The sequence below is a fragment of the Scyliorhinus canicula genome, chromosome 31 (assembly GCF_902713615.1).
Source record: "Scyliorhinus canicula chromosome 31, sScyCan1.1, whole genome shotgun sequence".
Classification (NCBI taxonomy): domain Eukaryota; kingdom Metazoa; phylum Chordata; class Chondrichthyes; order Carcharhiniformes; family Scyliorhinidae; genus Scyliorhinus; species Scyliorhinus canicula.
In genome coordinates this window covers 2,463,108-2,489,037 of record NC_052176.1, presented here as the reverse complement: position 1 = coordinate 2,489,037, position 25,930 = coordinate 2,463,108, and the positions used below count along the sequence as shown (strand labels likewise).

At 47.1% G+C, this 25,930-nt stretch overlaps 1 protein-coding gene across 1 annotated transcript; it reads right to left on the bottom strand.

Annotated features, from left to right (window-relative positions):
- Positions 1-733: 733 nt before the first annotated feature.
- Positions 734-25,904, bottom strand: LOC119958800 (centromere protein F-like). The gene is made up of 10 exons (XM_038787302.1): positions 25,702-25,904; positions 23,710-23,912; positions 22,536-22,661; positions 21,633-21,761; positions 18,679-18,801; positions 17,224-17,359; positions 13,664-16,626; positions 11,419-11,578; positions 9,239-9,760; positions 734-3,972 (listed from the first exon to the last, which is right to left on the bottom strand). The coding sequence occupies exons 2-10, from the start codon at positions 23,896-23,898 to the stop codon at positions 3,866-3,868; spliced, it is 4,455 nt and encodes a 1,484-aa protein (XP_038643230.1). The 5' UTR covers positions 23,899-23,912; positions 25,702-25,904; the 3' UTR covers positions 734-3,865.
- Between the last annotated feature and the right edge of the window lie 26 nt (positions 25,905-25,930).

The following is a 25,930-nucleotide window of genomic DNA, read 5'->3' as shown; positions in this document are numbered from 1 at the left end:
GGAAACTTGAACAGATTAAAATGATTGAGCCTGTCTAAGAAATGTACAGTTTAACATTAAGAGACAGGAAAAGAATGATTAAAAGTGTCTAGCTGTTTTGCATTTTTGATTGTACAGCTAAACTCTGATTGTAATTGCGTTAGCAAAGACCAATTTAGACTTTGAACCGCCAGCATGCCTTACACATTGTTACATGTAGTTCAGGATGTAGCTATTATCGATGGCCCATGTGATGGTGCATGATGATCTATTAATGTAACCATGAATGGTGTATTGATCATATCAATTGTGTACGAATGGTGCTGTTGAATTGCTTTTACGGTAGGATACGAGAGCCAGAGAGGGATTTAAAAGGGCTCCAAGCAAGGGTCCGGCTCACAGTTGTACACGTTCACAGAAGAAAGGAGATGGGAGAGAGAAGAGGGGAGAAGCCATGGTCATGTACCTTCCCGGATGCGGGCAAGTTCCAAAGTCCAGGACTGTGTGCCGAGGGAACCTACTAAAGCTTGGGGCAGCTGTCATAAAGATTCAGTTGGGGTGGTGGTGGTGGTGGGGGGGGTCGTTATCTAAGGCTTTCCAGCTACTGTGCACCCAGGGGCTCGTAAGTGTGAAAACCACTGTTGATGGATATCTTGCAAGAACAAATGAGGCCGCATGAAAGGTTGCTTTCGTCAAAACACAAACCCTTTCTCGCATTGTGCAGTCTACAGGAATAACATCACACACCATTTCACACTTTCCACTGTACCATCATATGGCTTTATTTTTCCCCCGTTCCCACCAAACAGTAGCCACTTAGGTTAGCATCCACTGACAAAGTAATATCAGCACTTGACGGCAGAGTGAGCAGCTCAAGGCTGTTATATTTGGTAGCTGAAATGGAACATCCGGGTGTGAAGAGAACCATATACTGAAGATTACACTGGAGAAATGCAAACAATCGGACACGAGATTGCTACACAGTGGATCGAAATTCTCAGACACGAGGTTTAAAGCAAATGCACTTTTGGAACAGCAATACAAACGGCAGTTACAGACGTCAAATCTCATATCGATCATTCCTGGATTTAGTCGACATGGGTCTCAAAGCCTCCGATGGCAATAAAGTGCTGGAACCCCATTGCATCAGCAGGGTAAAAGGGACAGAGATTAAGGCAACTTGAAGGGTCCCAACACAAACGGGGCAGCAGAACCGTCAGGAAATTGCAGATTTCTAATTGAGGTTGCCGTAACAAAAATCGGTAGGGGGGAGTTATTTATAAAAAGCAAGTGACTGGCCTCGAGCGTCCCATTTGACGGAGGAGACAGTGAAACTTAGTGTGACAAAAATCCCAAAAGCGTGGTGGCTCCCATGCAGTCGACTCAGCGTTGGGAGACTCCGCTCAGAGATTGCAAACGAGTAATGGCTTCAGGGTCAGGTATGGAAGGGCCTGCCCAGCCATGAAATGGACATTGCTGCTGGAAAGTGAAAGAGTCAATCCTAAATGACTACACCTTCAGGGATATACGTTCCTGGCCTCCAATGGCGGAATGAAATGGATGCCCCGCTGGTAACCATCCTTTCATTAATGAGTGGGGTGACTTATTTTCTCCCCCCCTCCCCCGTTAATAGGGATGTGAGCACCATTGCCCATCCCTGACTGAACTTGAAACGAGTGCCGCGCGAGGAAATTTCAGAGACCAGTTAAGGGTCAGCCACATTGCCATGGATTTGGGGTCACGTGTAGGCCAGGCTGGCAGACGTTCTTCCCTCAAGGACACTAGCGAACGAGCTGGGGTCTCTACGACCACCAATGATAGTTGCGACGGTCGCCATCACGGAGACTAGCTTTATATTCTAGATGTCTATTGATTGAATTTAAATTCCACCAGATGCTGTGGTGGGGTTTGACGACCCCCCCCCCCCCTCCCCCAGAGCATTAGCGCACGGGCCACGACCACTAGGTTTGGAGCATAATATTGGACCGGGTGACCCGTTTCTGTGCTGTGATTATGGTAAAATGCTTCGAGTGCAAAAGAACCAATTCTATATAGTGTTAAAAAAAATTCTGAATAGCCCCATTCTTTCGCTAAGTGAATAAAACAACCACAATTCACTTCAGCACATCTTAGAAATGAGTGAAAGCCAGAGGCTCCAAGCTATAACTGTGTTCAATTCAATCATCCTTTAAAAAACGTCACCTGAAGATTTTCTTTTTGTGTTTAATATAAAGTATGCTGCCCGATTTGGAGAATGCAGAGTTTCCTACTGCCCGTGATTCTTCGACTCAATGTTAGAAAAGATCGGCCGTCTCGCGTGAAGCTGTTTAGTGTAACTGAATTTGACAAATTGCCATCCCAAACTCCTGCTGATACCTTTAGTGATGCTCTGTCACTGTAAACAACACCTCTGCCTGACAACACCCCACGGTGTTCGAGACATTTCCCCTGGAGTCGATTCACCGCCTTTCACCAAACAGTCTGTTCCCCCAAGTTGTGGCAAAATCATGCCGGCACTTCGCCGGGCTCCCGTAGGAATTGCGAGGGCGCAAGGCGGCTTTCGATTCTGCCGGCTCCTCCGATCTGGGTGCGAATATCTGCCACCGTTCTGGTACGCTGGCTGCGCCCAGGGGACAAAAATCGCAGCAGCCTCCTGGACCCCCACACTCAACGCCCTGTCAGGCCTCACAGTGGGCACAAGACACCAAATAAATTCTGTTGCTTAGATCAACTGGAACACATATTGTTAAACGAACAAAAAGCAGCACTTTCATCACAAAGTAAAGAGTCTAACATGGCATTTGCAACCACAGAAGAACCGGGCTTTTGTTCATTCTTTCCTCTCCTAAACAGAGCCAAAATAATCGAGGGTAACACATCCTTTAGTCAGTATAGAGCAATTGACCCAAAATAGAAGGAATATTAGAGAACAAGATAGCCCTGGGATATCCATCCATGTTAAAAATATTTTGAAAATGGCAGCATTGAAATCTGGATGCAGTCCTCGTGGAAACCAGGAATACAAAAAGTGTCCTCCACATTTCCCAAAATCTCAAAGTAAAATTATCAATAAATAAAACCCTTCAACGGGATCCCAACACCTATGGTACCGACAAGATACATAATGCAGAAATTTGGAACGTTTTCCTTCTTCATTAGGTTTCAATTCTTTGGAGAGGTTTGGATGTTGCGTCTTCCTCGCTGTGCGAAAAGCAATCCTCATCATCCACACAAGACCAACAGAACCGTCTCAGCATTTGTAACTAAAGCAAAACTGACAAGACACGCACATGCACCAGACGTGCTCTCTCTGGTCACTGACAGAAGGTGCCAATGGCCAATCGGAGGGGGGATTGATCTCGTTGCCCCTCCCCCCTCGCCCGGCACCGGCGAGGATTGCCAAACACTTTGCGGCACCTCACACAAAACCTCGACAAGATTCCCGAATAGTGTAGAAAGCTGCGGGCGAGGAACTGTACCTGGAACCCAACCCGTATCAAGAGGTGCACCAATGTGCAGCACCCGCACACCCATCCTTTTAAAACATAAAGACCCAAATAAATTAAGACCGAGGGAAGGAGCTTAAACATCAACAAACGCACCTTTAACCCAAGCAGAGTGATGACTGTGCAACTTAAAACGCGGAGCGATCTGTCTCAGAGGGGGAAGGACCGCCTCATTCATCATCTGCACTCACTTGAGTAGACATACTAAATATATATACTTTTATATCCAAGCAAAAAAACCTGTAAGCAGCTTCCCCATTTAAAAAAAATACCATGAAGCGTTCATCTGGAAACTTTCTGTTGCTGCCGGTTAGGGTGCATTGTCCTGTAGCTACTCCTTGCAGCGACCACCTAGTGTGTGTCCTTGAAGGAGCCAAGTTTTACACAGACTTCCCCTCTCCCTGTTGCTGGGGACAAAGTGTGGAGTTTAGAGTTGCTCGGCGTAGGATGTGTGGGCAGGGGGGTCCAGAAGGAATGTCTGCGAAACCTGTAAAAGAAGAGAGGCTAACATCAGAACTCTGCAGACAATATACAGGTTTCAAAAAGAGGGGGGGGGTTCCTGCAACAACAAAAATAAACTCTTCAATAAAAACCATGGGGTAGAAACACACACACACACAAAAACAGGCTTGCGATGGGAGTTTGGTTCACTGTCCAATTCAGCAGCATTCGCCGAACTAGCGCAAATGTTGAGGGCAATTTCCAACAGAACAAGAGTTAGATCCTAAACCACCCACACTCATCCTTTCTGTGATCTTCTGCGCCAATTCACGTGAATGTGGCTCTGCCCTCAAACACTGCCGTATCTCAACCCTGGCAGGGCCAAAGTGCTGGATTCACCGATTGCCACTGGTCCACGGAGACATGAAGAATGCAAGAAATTGGTATATATATTGTATTTTATATCTGTTCCAGTAATGTTTTTACAAGCCAGAGTTTAGGTGTATATATTCAAATTGCAGTAATATTATTAAAGAATCTAGAATAAAGTAGCCAGACACTGTGGCTGCAAATGGTGCAATTAAGACGTCGTAAAAGTGTGATCATCATCCATTCCAACCATGTATTTGTTTCCAGAGAGGCCTCATGGAACTTTGGGGTTGATTGCTGGAGATTCAATTCCCTGGATGGTAGATCATTTGAGGCATTGTATTTAGATATAGGTGAGCAGCTCATGGGATCTGAATGGGATAAAAATTATGTAATTAATGGGAGGAGCTAGGTCTGCCTGTAGTTTTGAGGGCACCACAGTGGCGCAGTGGTTAGCACTGCTGCCTCACGCCGCTGAGGTCCTAGGTTCAATCCCGGCTCTGGGTCACTGTCCGTGTGGAGTTTGCACATTCCTCCCAGTGTTTGTGTGGGTTTCGCCCCCACAATCCAAAAGAGATGTGCAGGTAGGTGGATTGGCCACGCTAAATTGCCACTTAATTGGAAAAAATGAATTAGGTACTCTGAAGTTATATTTTAAAAAAAGGTTTTGCAGTTTGCTATGGGTTTGGCAGTCTGTTAAGAGCTTTTAAATTAAGCAGCAGTTTTTGCCAAAATGCTGACAGGTTGAGCAGTAGTCTGACAGACAGAAGGATCTGCAAGCTGTTTCTGAAAGCGCCTCTCTCTTGTTCTCTTTACAATCAGTCTTTCCAAGGTATCTCTACACAAATGTACAGCAAGTAAGCCTGTGTTTGTAAGCTTTATTTATAAGTGACTTTTGATCTGCAATGTGCTTTGCTTAATTGGAGATTGAGACGATATAAGTTAGTGGTAAACAAGGTTCCTTTTACTTGAAGTGTTTAACTGTTAACCGAAAAGCTATTTTCTGTGATTTTTAAACTAATGTGGCAGGGGGATGGGAACCAATGCAGGAAGTTGGAAGGTAGTAAAACAGGGACAGAAGCAAAAGGAAGGGGAAAAGTGCAAGACAGAGAAGACATAGTCAAAAATCAAAAAGGGGGACAGTACAAGGTACAGTGACTGAGGGGAGCTCAGTGAATAGGCCCAGTAATACTAAAAGGAATAAAACTGGAGATGTTAAGTTTCAAAACAGAGGTAAAAAAAAAAACAACATAAGTGTACTTTACCTGAATGCTCGTAGTATTCGGAATAAAGTAAATGAGTTGATGGCACAAATTATCGTGAATGACTATGATTCAGTGGCCATTACTGAAACATGGTTAAAGGATGGTCACGACTGGGAGTTAAATATCCAAGGGTATCAAACTATTCGGAAGGACAGAGTGGATGGAGGTGGTGTTGCTCTGTTATTTAAGGATGACATCCGGGCAATAGTAAGGGATGACATCGGAGCTATGGAGGATAAGGTTTAATCCATTTGGGTGGAAATCAGGAATAGTAAGGCGAAAAAGTCACTGATAGGAGTAGTCTATCGGCCACCAAATAGTAACGTTATGGTGGGGCAAGCAATAAACAAAGAAATAACTGATGCATGTAGAAATGGTACGGCAGTTATCATGGGGGATTTTAATCTACATGTCGATTGGTTTAACCAGGTCGGTCAAGGCAACCTTGAGGAGGGGTTTATAGAATGTATCCGCGATAGTTTCCTAGAACAGTATGTAATGGAACCTACAGGGAACAAGCGGTCCTAGATCTTGTCCTGTGTAATGAGACAGGATTGATTCATGATCTCATAGTTAGGGATCCTCTCGGAAGGAGCGATCACAATATGGTGGAATTTAAAATACAGATGGAGGGTGAGAAAGTAAAATCAAATACTCGTGTTTTGTGTTTAAACAAAAGAGATTACAATGGGATGAGAGAAGAACTAGCTAAGGTAGACTGGGAGCAAAGACTTTATGGTGGAACAGTTGAGGAACAGTGGAGAACCTTCCAAGCGATTTTTCACAGTGCTCAGCAAAGGTTTATACCAACAAAAAGGAAGGACGGTAGAAAGAGGGAAAATCGACCGTGGATATCTAAGGAAATAAGGGAGAGTATCAAATTGAAGGAAAAAGCATATAAAGTGGCAAAGATTGGTGGGAGACTAGAGGACTGGGAAATCTTTAGGGGGCAACAGAAAGCTACTAAAAAAGCTATAAAGAAGAGTAAGATAGAGTATGAGAGTAAACTTGCTCAGAATATAAAAACAGACAGTAAAGGTTTTTACAAATATACAAAACAAAAAAAAAAGAGTGGCTCAGGTAAATATTGGTCCTTTAGAGGATGAGAAGGGAGTTTTAATAATGGGAGATGAGGAAATGGCTGAGGAACTGAACAGGTTTTTTGGGTTGGTCTTCACAGTGGAAGACACAAATAACATGCCAGCGACTGATAGAAATGAGGCTATGACAGGTGAGGACCTTGAGAGGATTGTTATCACTAAGGAGGTAGTGATGGGCAAGCTAATGGGGCTAAAGGTAGACAAGTCTCCTGGCCCTGATGGAATGCATCCCAGAGTGCTAAAAGAGATGACTAGGGAAATTGCAGATGCACTAATGATGATTTACCAAAATTCACTAGACTCTGGGGTGGTACCGGTGGATTGGAAATTAGCAAACGTGACACCACTGTTTAAAAAAGGAGGTAGGCAGAGAGCAGGAAATTATAGGCCAGTGAGCTTAACTTCGGTAGTAGGGAAGATGCTGGAATCTATCATCAAGGAAGAAATAGCGAGGCATCTGGATAGAAATTGTCCCATTGGGCAGACGCAGCATGGGTTCGTAAAGGGCAGGTCGTGCCTAACTAATTTAGTGGAATATTTTGAGGACATTACCAGTGCAGTAGATAACGGGGAGCCAATGGATGTGGTATATCTGGATTTCCAGAAAGCCTTTGACAAGGTGCCACACAAAAGGTTGCTGCATAAGATAAAGATGCATGGCATTAAGGGTAAAGTAGTAGCATGGATAGAGGATTGGTTAATTAATAGAAAGCAAAGAGTGGGGATTAATGGGTATTTCTCTGGTTGGCAATCAGTAGCTAGTGGTGTCCCTTAGGGATCCGTGTTGGACCCACAATTGTTCACAATTTACATAGATGATTTGGAGTTGGGGACCAAGGGCAATGTGTTCAAGTTTGCAGATGACACTAAGATGAGTGGTAAAGCGAAAAGTGCAGAGGATACTGGAAGTCTGCAGAGGGATTTGGATAGGTTAAGTGAACGGGCTAGGGTCTGGCAGATGGAATACAATGTTGACAAATGTGAGGTTATCCATTTTGGTAGGAATAACAGCAAACGGGATTATTATTTAAACGATAAAATATTAAAGCATGCCGCTGTGCAGAGAGACCTGGGTGTGCTAGTGCATGAGTCACAGAAAGTTGGTTTACAGGTGCAACAGGTGATTAAGAAGGCAAATGGAATTTTGTCCTTCATTGCTAGAGGGATGGAGTTTAAGACTAGGGAGGTTATGTTGCAATTGTATAAGGTGTTAGTGAGGCCACACCTGGAGTATTGTGTTCAGTTTTGGTCTCCTTACTTGAGAAAGGACATACTGGCACTGGAGGGTGTGCAGAGGAGATTCACTAGGTTAATCCCAGAGCTGAAGGGGTTGGATTATGAGGAGATGTTGGGTAGACTGGGACTGTACTCGTTGGAATTTAGAAGGATGAGGGGGGATCTTATAGAAACATTTAAAATTATGAAGGGAATAGATAGGATAGATGCGGGCAGGATGTTTCCACTGGCGGGTGAAAGCAGAACTAGGAGACATAGCCTCAAAATATGGGAAGTAGATTTAGGACTGAGTTTAGGAGGAACTTCTTCACCCAAAGGGTTGTGAATCTATGGAATTCCTTGCCCAGTGAAGCAGTTGAGGCTCCTTCATTAAATGTTTTTAAGGTAAAGATAGATAGTTTTTTGAAGAATAAAGGGATTAAGGGTTATGGTGTTCGGGCCGGAAAGTGGAGCTGAGTCCACAAAAGATCAGCCATAATCTCATTGAATGGTGGAGCAGGCTCGAGGGGCCAGATGGCCTACTCCTGCTCCTAGTTCTTATGTTCTTATGTTAATTTGTTTAATCCTGCGTTAATAATAGTTTGTTTTAATATAACATCCCTATTTGTCAGTGGAATCACTCCGGCATGAAGTATCCTTTCCTCAGTCTTACAAATTGAAAACAAGTATTTGTGGGTTCCTTTCCTGTATTCAAACTAATGTTGGGATCTGGTCCGGTATCTTAACAGACAATACCACAACACTACTCTCCCCAACTGAGTGACAGTTAATTACTTAACCCATGGAGAGAAAGGTATCACTGGCGAAGACTGGGTATCTAACCCAGTATTATACCTGCCTTGGAAGTGTTTGATGGGGACAGTGTAGAGGGAGCTTTACTCTGTATCTAACCCCTTGCTGTACCTGTCCTGGGAGTGTTTGATGAGGACAGTGGAGAGGGAGCTTTACTCTGTATCTAACCCCGTGCTGTACCTGTCCTGGGAGTGTTTGTTGGGGACAGTGTGGAGGGAGCTTTACTCTGTATCAAACCCCGTGCTGTACCTGTCCTGGGAGTGTTTGATGGGGAGTGTAGAGGGAGCTTTACTCTGTATCTAACCCCGTGCTGTACCTATCCTGGGAGTGTTTGATGAGGACAGTGTAGAGGGAGCTTTACTCTGTATCTAACCCCGTGCTGTACCTGTCCTGGGAGTGTTTGATGGGGACAGTGTGGAGGGAGCTTTACTCTGTATGTAACCCAGTGCTGTACCTTTCCTGGGAGTGTTTGGTGGGGAGTCATGCAGAGAGAGCTTTACTGTTTCCAACACTGTGCCGTGCATGCCCTGAAACGAGGCTCGCAACCTACCCTTTTGCACCACATCAGGCAGTCCGTATGGTTCGTACTCTGTTTCATCAAACGCCACAGACAGGTGATGCCTGAATTGCCGATTCCGTTGTATTCGAGTAGCGAGATCAGCGGCACTGATCTTCATCATGAGCTCTGCAGGATTTAACCTCGGTAAGCGTCCTGCAAGATCAGAGCGCCCCTTTGACCTCAGGTTGGTCTTAGTCTGGTCCCGTTCACCTGCCTGGGCAGGCTCTCTGCCAATCGTCTGTCTAGCGACTGGCTTCCCATCTTCAGTCGGGGTCTGTGGGTCCGAACCTACGGCATTCAATGGGTCACCGTTGAGAGTTTTAGCCTTGCATTGATGAAGGTGATTGACAGCTTTAAACAGGATCTTGTTGGCAGCCTGTAGCTCTTGACGCTTGTTCTCCAGGTCGGAAAAGTTGAACAGATTGCGATCAACCTCTTCACTTTTCTCTTGAAGGGTTTGTCTCAAAGCTTCCAGGTCAGCCCCCAGCTTCCTTGCTGTGATTTGCGCCGGAGCTGAAAGGAAAAGCAAGAATTTTCCGTTATAAAATCCTTCTGACAGGTTAAATCCCCATGGGAAAGAACTTAATGAGAATTTGTTTCGGTTTCCATTTTGCAGTTGATGTATGTTTCATCATGTTCACCACAGGTGCAAAGAACTCGTGCGAAAATGAAGTGCACACGAGAATTTACTAATTCACAATATAGACAGTCCTTGGCTTTATGACGTTCGAGATACGATGAACGGCACTTACATTTGTATACCGTCACCCCATCTTGACTTTATAGCGTTCATTGACGTTTAGCGCCACCCCTCTGCATAGCTGGACTAGTTGAACCCGCTTTATTAGGTTGGAAACGGGTGTTTTATTCTTTTAAATTGTTTTGGCACAACCAAATGCATTTATGCACTTGTGTTGTTTTTAATAAGCGCTCAGACTCGCACACGTTCATGGCTAAATTGGCAACTGACTAATAGAACTGCTTTGTTATATCCCCCACGCGAAACGAGGAACTTGTGCTGAGACATGCGGCAATCAACAGTCACCTCAGCGAGTTGACAGGGCAAGGAGTTGAGAGCATTCAAATCCGCCGGGCGCCCCGTGGCTGATTTCTTTCCTTGGATCAGGAACAATTCCCCCCCTCCCCAACCTGTACATTAGTTCCTCTGGGAAAATCGCTTCCGACTTACAAAGTTTGAACTTAAGGTGTGACTTTCAGGAACCAGTTCAAGCTGCCTGTACCCAAGGACGGTATTGCCATCACCCTCCTTCAGAAACGTCTCGACTAGTTTCCTATTCAATAACTATTGGCCTGGTACAGAGGCAAACTGGAGGAGAACGGGACAAATTGCAGGCAGGACTCACTGGGGGGGGGGGGTTTGTTCTAACTTGGTTGACAGTCGATTACTTTAGGAGAGGCAGTTAGCACTGTTATGTAGACAAACACTGCAGCTCATTTCGGGCTGGTGCAAGGAACCAGAAGTGGCAGCAATGCTGACTTTCAGCAACGTTAGCTGACGGATGGAAGTTGGCCAGACACTGGCACAGCTACATGCGAATTGTGCAATGCCCCTCCTTAAACAAACGGGGGCCTGAAAAGCTGCACCTCTCACGATGAAACACTCTCTCAATGCAGAGGTATTCACCTAGTTACATACTCACGTTCTTGAGGGGGAGGGGAATTTGGCACGCAGACAGCATTCAGCTATCGCGACGTAGGCTCACCCTCTTACAATATCAGTCACAAAAGCAAACACTTATTCCAGCGCACTCCTGACTTGTGCCTCGCAGGCTTTGGGGAGGGGAGTCAGGGGGCAAGTTACTCTCTGCAGGATTCCCAGCCTCTGACCTCCTCTTGTAGCCACAGTATTTATATGACTGGCCTAGTTCTATAGGAGATGGCCATTGCCTGGCACTTGGGTGTGGTGCTAATGTTACTTGCCACCTGTCAGCCCAGACATTGTCCAGGTCTTTCTGTATTTGGACATGTAGCTGAAGAGTGGCGAATCGTGCTGAAACAAATGGCCTGTTGACCGTCTGCAAATGAAAGGAGAATCCTCCAGTAAATGGGAGATCCCAAAGTTTCCGAAAGCCCGCCGCCTTCCTACACAATAGCTGCCACCACCAAATTGATGAGGAATAATAATGTATGACAGGTCATTCACACGGTACCTAGCTGCTGGCTGCCGATGGGCAGGTGGTCCTCAGGAAGGCCATTCTCGTGCAGAATCTCCTCCTTGCCTACAGGGCTCCTCTCTGACTGCTTCAATTTGGCTTGCAGTTCCATCTTTTCTCTGTCCAGCTCGGCAGCTACTTTCTGCAGACGGTCAACCTGCAAGCACCATTCGAACGGGTGATAAATGTGCACCTACTTCTTGTGTATTATTTTTGCATGGACTGGAAGCATGACTTGGAGAAGCATACGCATACAGAGCAAAAAAAAGGCTCTGGCGCTTCAGCTAGTGGGTGTGTCAGGGTGGAACCGAGTCACAGGCACCAGAGAGCTTTCAATTTCAGGCCTTTTGCCCAGTTGGCAGAGCTCAACAGCAGAGAAGCCAAGGAACTAATCTGTCCTCAGTGCCTCTCCAGGAGGGAGGGGAAATCAGGTCAGAATTTCACCTCATAATTGCTGCCTGGCTGGGAGGATCAGTGAGATGGGGTGCACAGTCAGCTGTGACAGCAACCAGTCACAATGTCGTACTGATATTGTCCCGTCGGCCATCGCACACACAAAGAATGGAACCATGGGTTTGGCTATCCGGGAGCTGGAGAAGATTTCAGTGGGGGAGAAAAAGGGAGGGTGGAGAGAGATGGAAGGCGGTTCACATTTTGATATGGGATTTTAAAAAGTCATAATCACAATTGTGCAGATGGAATGTCCACACGAGAAGCTAAGTCGCCCCGCTCTTTTGAAGTACTAAATGGTTTAACCGTATAATGAAACTTTGAACAAAAATTTGCTTTGGAGAATGAAATGGCCAGCATTTATAAAGCACCTTTCATGACCATAAGGAAGGTGATGGGGGAGTATTATTACCCCAGGACTAGTAATTCACAGACCTAGGGCAATAGGATCTCTACAGTGCAGGAGACCATTTGGCCCATCGGGTCTACACCCACCCTTATAAAGAGTGCCCTAACTGGGCCCACTCCTCCGCCCTATCCCTATAACCCCACCAAACCCACAAGTCTTTGGACACGAAGGGCAACTTAGAATGGCTAATCCACCCAACCTGCACATCTTTGGAATGTGGGAGGAAACCGACGCAGACACGGGAGAACTTGCAAACTCCACACTGTCACCCAAGGCTGGAATCGAACCCGGGTCCCTGGCACCGTGAGACAGCAATGCTAACCCACCATGCTCTGGCGACCCGGGTTCGGATCCCACCACGGTAGCTTGTGTAATTTAAATTCAATAAAAACCTGGAATTTAAAATCTAACGATGTCCATGAAAGCACTTGGGTCAATTTTCATTAAAAACCCACCTGGTTCACAAAGGAAATCTGCCTCCCTTACTCGGCCTGGCCTACATGTGGCTCCAAATCCACAGCAACAAGGTAGACTCTTAATGCCTGGCAGCTCAGTTCAAGGAGCAGTTAGGGATGGGCAACAAATTCTGGCCCAGCCAGGGACGCCAACATTCCATGAATGAATAATTTTAAAAAAGACATTCCAAAGGAGTTTACAGTCAATGAAGTAATTGTCGCCATTGTAACGCGGCAGCCAAGTTGTTAATGTCAAGCCCCCACAAACAGCAAATAATTAGATCACTGTGATGGTACCAGAGGGTTAATTATTGACCAGGGCACGAGGGATGGCTGTTATATTCTTTACAAAACAGTGCAGAGGGACCTTTCACTGAGTGAGAGGGTGAATGGGTCCTTATTTTAATGTCCCTCATTACTGCGCAGAATTGTCTAAATATAGACACGTTTGGTGGTTCTATAAACTCTTCCAACGTGATGTAAAATTAATTAAAATTTATAAAGGTGGTAACAACTACTGCCCTGCGCCGTCTGTTGCAAGACTCCCAGAGACAGTCCAGATGCGACCAAACCCCAACCCTCAAGATCCCCCAGATCCCAGACTGATCTCAAAAGGACTTTCGACTCAACCCCAGGGCAATGCAAACCAGTCACGTGAAAAGTGGAGGCAGGTAGGATAATAAATATACTAACATTTCCTACACTACACTGGCTGTAAATAAAAGTCTTTGAGCCATCCTGGTCATGGAATGGTGCTGTGTAAATACAAGGCTTTCTGCTATGAAGCAGAACAGGGGACGGAAACGGCCTCGCTTAAACCCTGGGCATATCCATGCATGGAGTCAGAGCCCTGCAACGTTAGGCCCCTTCAGGAAAATATAGTGGGAGAATCCGGATAAATAAAAGGGAGAACAAAACTGTACAGTACCTGGCACTGTAGCTCAGACTTCTCAGTCTGGGCTTTCTCCAACTCTTCCTGAATCTGCTCCTGGGTGAGCTTTGCACTCGCCACCTCGCTGTTCAACGCCCTGCATTTGTCCTCCAGCTCCAGCATTTGGTCCTGCGTCCCCCGCAATGCTTGCCGTTCCTCCTGGCCGCTTTCCTCTCCAGCTTGCCGGGGAGGGCCGTCTCCCAGGCCCTTCTGCCTCCACTCTCGCAGGGCCTCCAACTCTCGCTCCAGGTGGTTTTTCTCTTCGGTGCTCCCTCTCAGCAGAGCCTCGCTGGATTGGATTGCCTCCATTAAGCCTTCTTTCTCGTACTGCATTTCGCCGGCTGCCTCCTGGGCTTTCCGGACTTCCGCACAGAGACACTCCCTCTCTTGTTCCAGAATCGTGCATCTTTTGTGCAAGGAGTTCAATTCTTCGTTCAAAGCGCCAACCACTTTCTGGTTTGATTCTTCTGTCTTTTGGCGTTCCTCTTCTGAGACCTTTAAGGCTTCATTAAATCTGCCAGTCACCCTTTCCACTTCTTCAATCAGCTCTGCCTCGGTTCTCAATTCACCAACTGACTGCTTTTCTCCTAAAACCAGAGCAAATTTAGAGTCGGCAGTTTCCGTTGTTCCCTTCTCAGTCGGTGTTTCAGCTTCGCCCGGGGATGTCTTGGTGTGTAGGCTCACCGACTCCTCCTGCAGCTCGCCGATCTTCATCTGCAAACCACCAGGACATCTGATGCTCTGTCTCTGATCGGCGTCATTGCCCGCCACATCATTCTGCTCCTTACGCGGCCGTAGGCTTTCAGCGTTCTGCGTCAGCTGAATATTCTGTCGCGCACAAATAACTGCAGAGGTAATCCCTGATTTGCCCGAGGGAGCGCTGGTAGATGGGACAGAGCTTGCCCTCTGCTCCTTTGGTCCGATTGGCGATGCCTCACAGCGGCTGGCTTCGATTTTTGTTGTCTGCTGCTCCTGTTTAGCAGGGTCCTCGTTCAGTTCTGGCATCTTCCTGACAGCAGAACCGCGCTCCTCTGGTTCTTTGAATTGATCCTCCTGGGTCAGAATCAAACGGATTGCCTGCTCAATAGGTAGGAGCAACGAGTTATCACACACGTTTTCATCGTAGCCGGTCTCTGAATTTTGGACGGTCCCATCAGCAGGCCTTCCCTCGATTGTGAGGGCTCGCCCGCCCATGGACAGCAGGCCACCATTTTCATGTCGTTTGGCCTGAGGGGACGGTGCACCACTGGGTTGCCCCAGCACGATATCCTCGGGGAGACCTGCATTGTCGACGCACTTCTGCGTGGATGTTTCCCAAACTGTCTCACAGTTAGCTTTCAGCTCGCAATTCTCTTTCTGGAGGCGTATCAGCACCGTTGAAGCATCTTGCAGGCGTTCATTTAAAACCTGAATGGTGTGGTCCTTCTCTTCCATGCTCAGGAGAAGTCCCTCAATGTTCTTACTTTGAACTTCCAGCGCCACTGTTAACTGCTGTGTCTCCCGGTGAATTCTGGCCTGCAGATGGTCAAACCTCTCCTGCGCCTGCCTTTTCGCTTGCTCTTCTTGCTCCTTCCCTGCCGCCAGCTCGTCGCACATTTTCTGAAGTTCACCCAGGAGTTTCTGATGCTCCAGCAGCCGTTCGTCAAACTCAAGTTGCTCGACCACCTTGTGCTTAAAGTACTCGAACAAGAGCTCTCGATTGCCTTTCCCTTGGCCGCCTCCGTCGCCCCCCTTCATGATCTCCACAAAACGGGTTTTCTCCTCCTCCAGCTTCCGCCCCAGCATTTCTCCCGGGTCGCAGCACAGATGGTTTGAAGGCATTGCGTCAAATTCGAGGTTTCGGACATCTTCGTGCTCCAGACATTCCAGAAGAAGGTCCCCCCTCTCGTCCGCGGCAGCAACAACGTCCAGCCGGCCATTTGCCTTTATGATCTCCTCAATGCAACTCTTCTCACAGTTAAGTTCCACAATCTGTTGCTCAAGCTGTTGCATCTTCTTAGACGCAGCACTCTGCAGGATCTGAATTTCATCGCCGTCTGATCCGGCATCTCTGGTTCTAGCAAGCTCGGATACTTTGCTGCATTCCAGCTCCAGTATCTTATTGCTCTCTTGCATTTTGGCCACCTTGGTTCTCTCGTGCTCCAGGTCTTTTTCCAGGGCACTGATTTGCCCTGCCTGCAAAGTGACCAGTGCAGTGGGGGACTCGGCCTCTGCGGCGTTCCTTTGCATCACCTGCTTTAGCTTCCGCCTCAGTTCTGCAACAGTCTGCTGGTTTCTCTGGTCTTCAATCACTTTACTGTCAAGCGTTTGTTTCAGCTCATCCAGCTCTTGCTGTAGCATCTGATTTTTTGTTTTTACTTCGTCCAATTCCACCTCGCGTCCTCCGAAATGCCAGGACGCGGTGATTGGTTTGTCAAGCCAGTCAATCATTGCCTCGCCCTTCTCTGTGTGGTCACCAGGTGCAACCGCAGCTTCTGCCCCACCTGCTTCCTCAGTTTCTTTCTCAAAGCCGTGGGGCTGCGCCCCCGTTTTCTCTTCGGGATCTGAGAACACGTCCCTTGCTTCTTCCGAGCCGCGGGTTTCTGTCAATGCTCCACTTGGCACAACTTCCAATTTTACTTTGGTGGTAAAACTTGAGTCTTCCTCGAGGTTGGCCTCACTGTCTTGGTCTGAGAGGACAGACGTCACCATCAATTCTCCAAGTTGACTTCCTTCCACTGAATCCAACATTTCCTCCTCTCTGACCTTCACCGGCCACCCTACAACTGTCGCCATTCCGACAGACTGCACATTGTTTGACTGATGGCTGTCTTCGTCCGGTTCACACTTGTCGATCTCATTACGATCCTTCTTAGTCAATTCGCACACCAACGCTGCAAGATCCGCATTCCCGGAGTTCGGTTGGAACTCATGATCCTGTTGAAGATCTTTAAGTTTGGTTGCAAGAATCAGGTTCTCAGCTAAAATTGAAACAATACACGTTTAAGGTTGTATATGGCAATGATGCCCAGAGTCAGAATAGCAATAACGATCCTTTATCACCTGCCCTTACTGCCATAGCATTGGACTTTGCATTGCCCAAACGATCACTATAATCGGTCAGTGGGTCAGTAAGCTTGTGAACGCACTGTTAATTGTCAGAGAGACATCCCATGATTCAGTCTCCTGACACTGAAAGGCTGCTTAACAAGCCCAATTTTTCCACTTTTCTCAATTGACAAAGGACACAGGCCTACTCCCGTTGTGCAAACAGAGGAGAGTCCGGAAAGTCAGATAGTGTCGGCGTGTTAATGGGCAGACTGCCTTGCTCGCACCCATTCAGAGGTCTATCCTGTCCTATCCCAATGCGACAGGACGGAACCTCCAAACGGTGGCCTGTGGGAGACCAGAAGGCACAGCACAAAGCTAACTATCTGTCATTTTATTCGGCATTCGGGAAGTGAGCCTGACATTCACCTCAAGCTGAGGGCCCAGCGTTTAGCACTGTTACTCTTCGACAACAACTTCACTAGGGGACAACATACATCAGGAATAACCAGGACAGTAAGAGCCCTGACCTTTCATTTCTTCTCTCGATCTCTGATTCAGAGTTAGCTCTTTCTCCAGTCTTTTCAGCTTCGCTTCCAGGTGCGTGGTTCTCTGAGTGCTTTGGGTTTGCCAGGTACTGAAGTTGTCTTTCTCCTTCAACGCTTCCTGAAAGGAAAAGAAACGTCAAAAACAGAAAGTGAACAAGGTGAGCGAGTTACTCTGGAAACTGCTATTGATCCACCTACAACAATCAGTGCCTAAACACCAATAACCTTGATGTCGCAGCAACATATTTAGACACCAGCACACAATCCTGGGTTAAGTCAGATTGGATGTCTGCTCATTAGACTATTCCCTCTCTCCATCCCACCCTACCCTCATTTGCTTCCCCTGCACCTCCTATTGGGCAATGAGGGCAGTCTTGAGACCCGTTCTTGAAAGCGAACCTGTGGAAAGCAATGGGTCCAGACGGAGTCCCCGGTTGTGCACTCAGTTCCTGCGCGGGCTAACTGGCGGCTGTGTTCGCGGACATCTTCAACCTCTCCCTACTCCGTTCCAAAGTTTCCACTTGCTTCCAGACCACCACCATCATTCAAGTGCCAAAGAACCAGGCAGCATGCCTCAACGACTACCATCCGGTAGCCTTGATATCTATCGTTATGAAGTTGGTCATGAAGCACATCAACTCCATACTCCCAGAATGCCTGGATCCACTGCAATTTGCATACCGCCACAACGGGTCCACCATCTCCCTGGCCCTACACTATCCCTGGAGCATCTCGACAACAAGGACTCCGTCAGACTCCTGTCCACTGACTACAGCTCTGCCTTCAACACCATAATCCCAGCCAAGCTCATATCAAAACTCCAAAACCTAAGACTTGGCTCCTCTCCCTACAACTGGATCCCTTCAACTTCCTGACTCACAAAGCACAGTCAGTAAGGGTAAACAACAACACCTCCCCCATGATAATCTTCAATACCAGGGCCCCACAAGACTGCGTACTTAGCCCCCTATTATACTCCCTATACACACATGGCTGTGTGGCAACATTTGGCTCCAACTCCATCTACAAGTTTGCTGATGACATGATCGCAATGGGTTGGATCTCGAACAATAATGAGTCAGAGTGCAGGAGGGAGCTAGAGAACTTTGTGGCGTGGTGTAATGACAACAATCTCTCTCTCAATCTCAGCAAAACTAAGGAGCTGGTCATTGACTTCAGGAGAAGTATCGTACAAACTTCTAGATGTGCACATCACCAACAATCTGTCCTGGTGCACCCACATCGACGCTACGACCAAGAAAGCACAACAGCGCCTATACTTTTAAGGGCTATGGGTTAGAAGATGTAATTGAACGGTGTAACTGATCCCACGGGCTAATTGACGTACTCCAGTCCATGCGTTACTAACAGCAGAAAATCTAGAAACACTGGAAGGAAAGTTTGTTTAAACGTTGCAGGACCCACATTAAACATCACCTGGAGACTTTTCTGCAGAGTGTCCCCTTTCCTCTGGCGGCTTTCGAGTTCCTTCTCTGCGCAGTGAAAATTAGCTTTGACTTCCTCCAGCTCCCTGTCCACCAGCTGCTTCCGAGTTGCCATCTGTCAGAAAGAAGCTGCGTCAGCTCAAAGCGCCACCCCGGAAGACACAGAACCACGCGGCCGAGAAAAACTCCTTTATTTGTCAGGGCATCGACAAGATTAGAAAATGCCCAGTAATTTCGTCCATCCCGCTTATCAATAACATCCAAATGAAACCGGCAAGCGTTTAACCACAAGCATTTCACAAGAAGGTTCTGCACAGGATTGACGAGTTCGTTTCTGTTCGACGGGACACGGTAATTTAAGAAAATGAAAAATAAAGCGCTCTCCATGCTGGTCGTCCGAGACCATTCAACAAAAGCCCGGATGAGGGTGGAGGCTGATCCACAGTTCCGTACAAGCAATAATGCAAAAGGATTCCAGAGGTTGTGCAGCACGGAGATAAGTAATTTGGCACCGATGGCTGTGTTGCACGCCGGCAACACGACTCTCGTCAGTGTAAGTTGCTTCCCCCGTCTTCCTCCCTCCCAACAACCACAGCAACGTCCTCTTCAACTGCTTGTGATGAGTGTAGGAATTTCAGATATGTTACATGTACTTGGTGCAAGCCTGCGTTAGTGTATGTGTGGCTGCTACGGTAATGTTTCTAAAAAAAAATCCTGGTTTGCAAGGCAGCTAAGCTTATTCGGGAGCCAGGGGAGCAATCAACACATCGTCGGCGAATGGATTTTTGTTCAGATTAAAAGGGGTCCCTGTGGAGTAGTTAACTAGGCATAGTGTTTCAGCTGGGTAACATGTAACTAATGGGAGGCGCTAAGAGCACCAGGCAGTTTAGCAGAGCAGCAGAGATTGTTCAACTGGTTCCTGGAAGTCAAACCGTGAAGACAGTTTCTGAAGACTTGAGCTGGAGATATCTCCATTGTCCTGACAGGATTCAGGTCAATCTCTTTAAACAGTCTCAAAGAACAACTCTTAAGCCAGTACGTCTCAGTCTGCTAAGTGTATTTAAAAGTGGATTGAGGTCGGAGATGGTTCTATAGAGTAGAACTAAAGATAACTGTTCAGGGTTATTGTGTTGGGGCAGCACAGTGGTTAACATTGCTGCCTCATGGCGCCAAAGTCCCAGGTTCGATCCTGGCCTCGGGTCACTGTCCGTGTGGAGTTTGCACATTCTCCCTGTGTCTGCGTGGGTTTCGCCCCCACAACCCAAAGATGTGCAGAGTAGGTGAATTGGCCACGCTAAATTGGCCCTTCATTGGAAAAAATGAATTGGGTACTCTAAATTTATTTTAACAAAGGGTTAGTGTCACTGTATTGATTAGCATTGTTTAAGGCAGTGTTCTTCAAAGTCGGGGGCGCGACCCCACGGGTGGGTCGCGAGCTGGTGTCGGGAGGGTCGCGGAGCCGTTGTCCGCGGCGCTCCCAATCGCGCATTGCGGCCGTTATTTTTTTAAACTGTTGCAGCTTTTTTGTTTTACAAGTTCTGTAGTGGTTTTTATTCATTTATTTTATTCATTTAATTTTTTTTCTCATTTATTTTATTCATTTTGTTTTGTTTACAAGTTCGGAGGGGTTTATTCGTTTTTTTCATTTATTTTATTCATTTTGGGGGGGTTTATTCTTTTTTTTCATTTATTTTACTCATTTTATTTTTTATTTATTTTTTACAAGTTCGGGGGGGATTTTATTTGATAACATTTTACAGGAAAAAAATGCAGAACTTTGGACAGATGGGAGACTCCATACTTTCCGACATTCACTTTCATCCAACAGGTTCCATTGGAGGAGCGTGTACGAGGGCCAAAGGGACCCAAAACCATTTCCTCCATTTTTGTCAGCAGCAAACAAGGTCAGAGAAAATGGTGGGTCGCGAAGGTCGGCCGGGTTGTGTCCCAAGGGTTGGCCGGTTGGTAAAAATGGGTCCCCGGAAAAAAAGTTTGAAGAACACTGGTTTAAGGGGTACATGTGAGGTATTTTCTTGTCTGGTGTTAAAGATATTCTAATAATGTGTTTGCAATAGTTTGTCTGCGGTGGCTCGGTGGCACAGTGGTTAGCACTCCTGCCTCACGGCACCGAGGAAGTGAAATGAAAATCGATCCCGGCCCCGGGTCACTGTCCGTGTGGAGTTTTTACATTCTCCCTGTGTCTGTGTGCGTCTCACCCCCTCAACCCAAAGAAAAAAGATGTGCAGTGTAGATGTGAATTGGGGACGCCAAATTGCTCCTTAATTGGGAGGGGGAAAAAAATTGGGCACTCTAAATTTATTTTAAAAAAGCAATATAGTTTGTTCCAATCTACCATATCCCTATTTTTGGGTGAAATAATTCCTTGGATCTGGGTATCCTTTCCTCACAATCTTACAAAATTAAAATTATTGGGGCATCACGGTGGTGCAGTGGTTAGCAGGCTCTAGGCTCACTGTCTGTGTGGAGTTTGCACATTCTCCCCGATTCTTTTTTAAATTTAAAGTGCCCAATTCTTTTTGTTTTCCAATTAAGGGGCAATTTAGCGTGGCCAATCCACCTATCCTGCACATATTTTGGGTTGTGGGAGTGAAACCCACGCAGACACGGGGAGAATGTGCAAACTCCAGACAGTGACCCTGGGCCGAGATTGAACCCGGGTCTTCGGTGCCGTGAGGCTGCAGTGTTAACCACTGCATCGCCCCAATGTTTTTTCCTGATGAACATAACAGAATATCATTGAGCTTCCCCTCAAACTCAGCGAAGAGACACAAAAAACCCACAACCAGCTGAATGGAAGCCCCGCTTTAAGAGACTGACTCACTCATTTAAAAAAAAAGTGACCCTGATCACGAAGCTCCTTCTTTAAATGCCAGCTGAGAATCAATCTGCCCATTGTGCGATTTCAGTCACCTTAGCTTCACTTACTTTGTCGACTGCAGACTGCAACGCCAGGTGTTCAGACTTGAGCTTCTGGATCTCCTGGTTTAGTTGGTTTTTCTCTTGCTTGCACTGATGTTCCAGGTTCCGGTACGCACGTTGCTGGTCCGACAGGTCCTACAAAATCAGCGAGGGAGAAAACCACAAAGACACCTTTGCATGGTCATTCGCCTGTTAACATTTCTGCAATTAACACTGATGGAACCATCAGTTCACCAGACACGTGTTTCCGATATGAATCTAGGCTTTAATCGACTTACTTCAGAGCCAGCCTGTTACCCGTTGATGAACTCTTAGTGAACTCAGGCTGACTCTGGGCAAGGGTATTTATACAGCTGCACTACAGGGAGGAGTCGTGGGCGGAGCCAAGGGTGGAGCCCAGTACAAGTTCCTGAGTACTCCCAGAGCTACTCCCCCTAGTGATAGGATAGCGCTACTGCGCTTACAAAGACAGTGTGAATTATCATATCATATATATATTACATTCACCACAAATGAAAACACCAAGCAATAGAATTGGTGTGACGCATAAAAGGTGCACCCTATCACAGGAGGCAAACTCCAGCCTCCTGGGTGCGGGTCACCCGAGCGGGCAAGCTGCCAGCATTGATAATGCATTTACCACACTTCTGACAGCAGTCCAGAGTACACGTCCCCACAGGCCGTGTATTACGGAGTCCATTCCGTTGTGAAAAAACCCAATTGCAGTCCGGGAGCCAGCTCCTGAACCCGAGTGAGGCGGCACTGGCTCTCAACTTAAAATGGATACACTTGAGCGAAATGAAGAGCTCGCAAAGTGGTGACAATTGCAGTGCACTGCAGGAGTGTGATCAGCAATGGAAGGATTAGTGAATGCATTTGTGCTAGTGACCCCCCCACCACCACCCTAACCTGCTGGTATTCTTTCTCCTTTTCCTTAGACTTTTGCTCCATCAGGCGTCGGACACTTTCTGCATTCTGCCTTTGACAGTTCAGGTCCTCGGAAACCTGCTTCAGCTTCTGCTCCAGAAGTGAACACTAGCAATAAAAATAAATCACGAACATCAGAACCCGATATTTGTCATATCAGAACATAATTTTTAATAATAATGCTCCCAGGACAGGTACAGCACGGGGTTAGATACAGAGTAAAGCTCCCTCTACACTGTCCCCATCAAACACTCCCAGGACAGGTACAGCACGGGGTTAGATACAGAGTAAAGCTCCCTCTACACTGTCCCCATCAAACATTCCCAGGACAGGTACAGCACGGGGTTAAATACAGAGTAAAGCTCCCTCTGCACAGTCTCCATCAAACACTCCCAGGACAGGTACAGCACGGGGTTAGATACAGAGTAAAGCTCCCTCTACACTGTCCCCATCAAACACTCCCAGGACAGGTACAGCACGGGGTTAGATACAGAGTAAAGCTCCCTCTACACTGTCCCCATCAAACACTCCCAGCACAGGTACAGCACGGGGTTAGATACAGAGTAAAGCCCCCTCTACACTGTCCCCATCAAACACTCCCAGGACAGGTACAGCACGGGTTAGATACAGAATAAAGCTCCCTCTACACTATCCCCATCAAACACTCCCAGGACAGGTACAGCACAGGGTTAGATACAGAATAAAGCTCCCTCTATTCTGTCACATCAAAGATCTTCAGTTGAATGAGACAGAGCACAAACCACACGCAGAGTGCAATTCCTTCTGCTTTACCAAAATAAAGCCCCAACGTCCAAAGAGTCTCCCCTACTGTAACCGCACAACACTTTGCAATTACTTTTCCGGTGGCTTCGCCTACAGAGATCGCCAACAGCTGACGCGAGTCTCCACCATCACAAATAACTGCGTCGAGGCTGTGCCAAGCTCATTTTGTAAATAATTCCTGCAGCAACAAATGGAGGGGACAGGGAGGGAAGATTTTTATCCCATTGAATATATAAACTGGCGTTGAATAGAGATCCCAGAGATTGAAGCCCAGTATTTAATGCTGTAAATCACCCATTCGCACCAGCCCCCTTGTGCTTTATACAAACGGGATTGTGCTCAGAGATCATGGGAATGGGGGTGGGGTCCAAACCTTGTTCCTGGTCTGCTCCTGCTGCACTGTTGCTTTGGTTAGGTTATCCCTGCTCTTACTCAGAGCTTGCTCTTTCATCGCCAGCTCTGCTTTGGATTTCTCCAGCAGCGACTGCACTTCCTGCAGCTTGTTCAGGTGATTTTTAATCTCTTTCTCCTGCGACTGAACCCAGACCTCCAGCTCGGACATCGTACACTGCAGCACTGGAACAATTGAGAGAGAAGGCAAAGTAAAAACATTTAAAAAAATAATATATCACACTCGGTAAGGTCTTTCACACTGCAAAACAACAAGGGCTCTGTAGAAGAGATTGTGCATCATCTGAAACCTACCTGCACTCTATTTTCACATTCCAAGAAAAATTAACTTAAACTTCACCAGATGACAGACTGGAGCAGGAGACGGCCATGCAGGCCGTCGAGCCAGCTTCGCTACTCAGTGCTTATGTGGCTGCCCCTGGGCTTCAACTTCACTTTCCCACCTGCCCCCCATATCCCTCGATTCGCTGAGGGCAACAATCTGTCCATCTTGGCCTTAAATATATTCACCAATGGAGCACCCATCACTCTCTGGAGGAGAGCATTCCAAAGATTCACAAACGACAGAAGAAATCCTCCTCTCGGCCCTAAATTAGACCCCCCCCCCCCCCCCCATTTCCGGGTGTGCCCCAGTTCTAGATTCCTCAGCCAGAGAAAACAACCTCTCAGTATCCACCCTGGTCAAGCCTCTTTTGGAATCTTGTACATTGAGGACATCACATCGCCTCTTATTCTTCTCCCAGAGAATATAGGGCCAATTTACACCGCCTCTCATCGTAGGACAAGGCACTCACCCAGGGACCAACCCTCTGAACCTTCGCCCTGCCGCTCCCGATTCTTAAGGTGTGGAGACCAAAGCTGCGGCCAGTATTCCAGATGTGGTCTCACCAAAACACCTGTACAACTGTGGCAAGACCTCTTCATTCCTCTCCGCCAATCCCCTTGCAATAAAGGCCCACTTGCCGCTCGCCTTCCTATTTGGCTTGTGTGCCCATTATGCTAAGGCTGCATTCCTTGGACGAGCTCACCCAAGTCTCCCTGAACATCACTTGCAAGTTTCGCACCTTTTAAAATCTGCTTTTCTTACAACCCTAATGAATAACTTTGCACGTTCCCCACATGATACTCCACCTGCCATCTTGCGGCTCACTCACTTAACCCGTCTCTGTGTCTTCCCTCGAGCTCATCTGTCCATCTAGTTCTGTATCATCAGTAAATGCAAGATACATTAATCTTGCTCTCTTCATCTAAGTCACCAATATAGTTTGTAAACAGCCAAGGCCCGGGCGGTGATCCTCACAGCGCTCCACGGTTCAACGCCTGCCAACTTGAAAATGCACCATTTATGCCTACCCTTTGCTTACTGCGCGCTAATTAATCCGCTAGCATGTTGCTCCATGAGCCTTTATCTTGCCTGTTGACCTTATCGTGGCACCTTATCGAATGCCTTTTGGCTTATCATACCTTTGTTTTCGTCAAAGCATTATGTTCAGCACACCCAAATTTAAGACAACCAATATTTACTCAGCTTCCGTCTTTTACTTCAATCCGCATCTCTGCAAAGTATCGTATGAATTCTCTCAACTCCAGCTTCACACAAATATGGCAATACACACACCGGGTTCTGAACTCGCTTCTAAACCAATAGATGTCCAACTTCCTCAGGGAAAGGTATCCATAACCTGCACTGTCAGCGTTAATCCGTTTTTTTTCCCTCTCCGTCAATGCTGCCAGGCCTGCTAAGTGTTTTCCAGAACATTCTGCTTTTAAACTGCGGGGCTGAGCCCCTTCTGGGTGCCAGGTTTCTACCATCTCGGAATCTCTTGCTGCACCTCGCAGGTTATGGATGCCTCCCCCGACTGCCTGAGCAGGAACGTGGGCAGAACCTGCAAGGTGAAGAGGACAGTGGAAATCAAAATGACAACGCAATAAAACAGGGGAGCGTCACACATACCTCGGTTTTCGTCCCTCAATTCCTGCAGTTGCGAATTTCCAGGCTCCTGGCGCTGACCGGGTTGGCCGCTCCTGGACTCCGATCCAAGGTGATTGGTTTGTTGTCAGTCTGCTGCGGGCTTTTGGAATTGCAGTATGGAGGCGTCCGCGGCGGCTCCCACGGGAATACGGAGGAAGGCGGCCCTCGCCCACCGGGACTCTCAGGCACACGGGTGGGCGATTTCTCCGGC

What these genes read in the sequence shown, in the direction of transcription:
- LOC119958800 (XM_038787302.1), bottom strand. Translation starts at nt 23,898, where the DNA reads ATGTCCGAGCTGGAGGTCTGGGTTCAGTCGCAGGAGAAAGAGATTAAA. An exon ending in AGGAGAAAGAATACCAGCAG is followed by an intron (nt 21,762 to 22,535) that starts GTTAGGGTGGTG and finishes CTGATTTTGTAG; the next exon opens with GACCTGTCGGACCAGCAACG. An exon ending in ATCGAGAGAAGAAATGAAAG is followed by an intron (nt 16,627 to 17,223) that starts GTCAGGGCTCTT and finishes TTTCAATTTTAG; the next exon opens with CTGAGAACCTGATTCTTGCA.